Source organism: Nyctereutes procyonoides, unplaced genomic scaffold (assembly GCF_905146905.1).
Source record: "Nyctereutes procyonoides isolate TBG_1078 unplaced genomic scaffold, NYPRO_anot_genome, whole genome shotgun sequence".
Lineage (NCBI taxonomy): Eukaryota > Metazoa > Chordata > Mammalia > Carnivora > Canidae > Nyctereutes > Nyctereutes procyonoides.
This window is the reverse complement of record NW_026575082.1, coordinates 24,015,627-24,018,555: the sequence shown is the minus strand read 5'-3', so window position 1 is coordinate 24,018,555 and position 2,929 is coordinate 24,015,627. Positions and strand designations below refer to the sequence as shown.

The window sequence follows — 2,929 nt, the reverse complement described above, 5'->3', positions numbered from 1 at the left end:
ACTTTCCAGTCACTGCATCTGCCTCTTAGACTCATCTGTGGAAGGAGTTAAAGGGTTTTCATCAGTCTCTGGCCTGGGTCTCCATACTAGCACTGTTCTTGACGTGGTGTTTCCGTTTTGGTTTCTCCTGTAGTCCCAAGGCGAGGTGAACACACACACTCTAATCATTCTACAAAATATATATTTGGGGTTTTTAGTCTCTTCTTTTACCCCTACATTTAGACACATTCACAAAGAATGGTTATGCTTTCTTCAAATAGTCACATTTTTCCTCTAGCCTTTATTTATTTCCACATGGTCATGTATTAAATTTTTATTTCCTCCTCTGAAATTTATGCTTCTGAATCATGAGAGTTTTAACAGGAAAGGATTTTAAGGCCAGTGGGATACTCCATGAGCAAAGAGGGCTAACAGAGAAGTTTCCTTTATTATTGGACACTCAGAGCTGCTTATTTGACATTGATAATTTATGCCCTGCCTACTTCCAAAAAGATTTGAGATGGGGCACCTTCTCAAATGACTCAGTCCTTTGGATGTCTGACTCTTGATCTCAGCTCAGATTTTGGCCTCAGGGTCATGAGTTCAAGCCCTGTGTTGGGCTCCAAAAGATTGAAAAAAAGATTTAAGGTGGAATACAGTAAAGCAAGCAGGCAGGAAGGAGGGGGGAGGGCAGGGATTCTGTGTGGCTACGCTGGATAGTTGCAGTAATTTATTGGCACCTTTCACTTGCTTACAAACACATTGTAGCTTGTGCCCTGAGCATCTGTCCTGGCGCTTTAACTTCTAGAAACTGATTACAATGGCCTCCAGCCTAGGAAGGCAATCTCAGCAACAGGCTTGCTAGATATCTATAGAAGAGCAAGCTTTTACCTGAGTGCAAAACTCTTAGATTTATATGTTTATATTGCCATCTGTTCTTTGTAGTTGGTTGTTCTTTTTCATACATTGTTTTCTCTCTGTAGTCATAAAAGTTGTAACCTACGGCAAGACTCTTCACACAGGACTAAGCTATTACAAACACTAGTTAGTGGGATAACCCTTGAACACATTAAGGAAAGGACGGATTGTGGGGGGAAGCATGAGCATTTGTCGGTGTGTCACGTTATTCTGTTACTTGACAGAATTATCCCTGTTGCTTCTAAAATCAGGGACCAATAATTCCACTAGGACCTACTGCAGAAGATCATCTTCTTAAATGCCTCCCTGAGCTCAGGGCTCCTGAAGGCATATATAAAGGGGTCAATGACTGCATTGCACATGATCAACATGCCGTTCACCTGGAAGAGGGACATGTAGCAGGCGCAGTAAGGGTTATTTGGGCAAAATGTCATCAACAGAACATGAAGGACAAAGGGAGCCCAACAGAAGATGAAGACTCCAAGCAGGATGGTCAGTGTGATGGCCCCTTTCATGTTGGCTCTGGGAAGCGTCAAGATCTTCCTGGCATGGGAACGGGCAAGCAAGAACATGTGCACATAAAGGCACAGGATAAAGACCAACATCAGAGGGAACAGCGACGTGAAGGTGATCACTGTGGGGACGTGATGAGAGAAGATAACCATGGTAATGGCGCCGCCTGTGCAGCCTGTCCAGATGACCGTCAGGACAACGATGGCTCGGCGCATGGTCACAATGCTGTGGTACTGCAGAGCGTGGAAGATTGTAAAGTAGCGGTCAGCTGCTATCACAGACAGGCTGAAAATGGAACCAAGGAGGGAGAGGATGAACAGGGAGTCCATAATGTCATCTGCTGTGGTCTCAAAATTGCCCCGAGGCTTGAGATAACCCATGTTTCTGAACACGATCAGGATATTTTCAAGGATCTTATACAAGCTGCCCATCATATCAGAAATGGCCAGGCTGCAAATGAAAAAGTACATGGGTGACTGCAGATTCTTATTCTTGATCACAGCTAGAAGGACCATCAGATTTTCCAAAACCCCGATGATGGATATTATAAAAAATATCTCTTCCGGCAAAACCACATGAGGACAGTCTGAATTATTTCTTGCTGTATCGTTGATGTTTTCATGTAGATTGATAATGTGCTTCATTTCTCCGGCTAGTGGTTAAGACAAAGGTGTTACTCTGCCTCGGCAGAAAGCTTGATTGATTCTTCAGAATCTTTTCTTCTTTGTAGTACTTGCTGGAGGTCAGAGGTAAAAACCACCAGGCCACCTAAAGAATATATAGCAACATATATTATATTATATATATATTATAGACTAGTTGCTAAATAGTCTAAATAAAATAAAAGCTAAGTCACATTATCTTTTAAAAGCTCTATTGCTTCAACAAAATATGATGGTGCAGTAATTTAAATAAAACAGTTTACTGGATTCTCATCTTAACTTCTCTATGAGAAAAACATTGTTAGTGAATTCTGACTTCAGAGATAAAAACAAAGATTGTCCTTTGTCCTCTCCTCTCTCCATGCCCCATCCTCATGAATCCAACTGTGTGTGAGATAGATTAAACGAGATGGACTGAAATGGAAAAAAAAAAGAAGTAAAACAAATGAAAGGCATGTGTAGAAACAGGAAAGCACACAACTACCCTAATTTGATTGGAAGGTGGTGGCTGGATTCAATGATTAAATGAGATGTTTAGGTCCTTTCTATTTCACTGTTTGTCTTTCTGGGTCACTGCCTGACCCTACAGCTACTGGCTTAATGGCAAGTATTGATGTACCAATCCCAAAATACATGTTATTATTTCTATTTCAAAGATAGAACTCACAAGAGTGGTATTTCTGGAGAACTCCAATAATTCCAAGGTGTTGGAGTTCAATTATGGCACCAGAAGGGTCCAGTTTCCCTCAAACGAAGGGGATGAGGAAATCATAATTGAACAACTTTGAGAAGTCTGCTTCTGCTGAGAGCTTGTGGAATTTTTACTGATTGTGTTTTCAGATGGTTGGACACAGGCA

At 41.5% G+C, this 2,929-nt stretch overlaps 1 protein-coding gene across 1 annotated transcript; it reads right to left on the bottom strand.

The window, feature by feature from the left end:
- Window positions 1-1,163: 1,163 nt before the first annotated feature.
- LOC129514502 (adrenocorticotropic hormone receptor) lies at window positions 1,164-2,080 on the bottom strand. Its single transcript, XM_055333121.1, has one exon. The coding sequence runs from the start codon at window positions 2,052-2,054 to the stop codon at window positions 1,164-1,166; it is 891 nt and encodes a 296-aa protein (XP_055189096.1). The 5' UTR covers window positions 2,055-2,080.
- Between the last annotated feature and the right edge of the window lie 849 nt (window positions 2,081-2,929).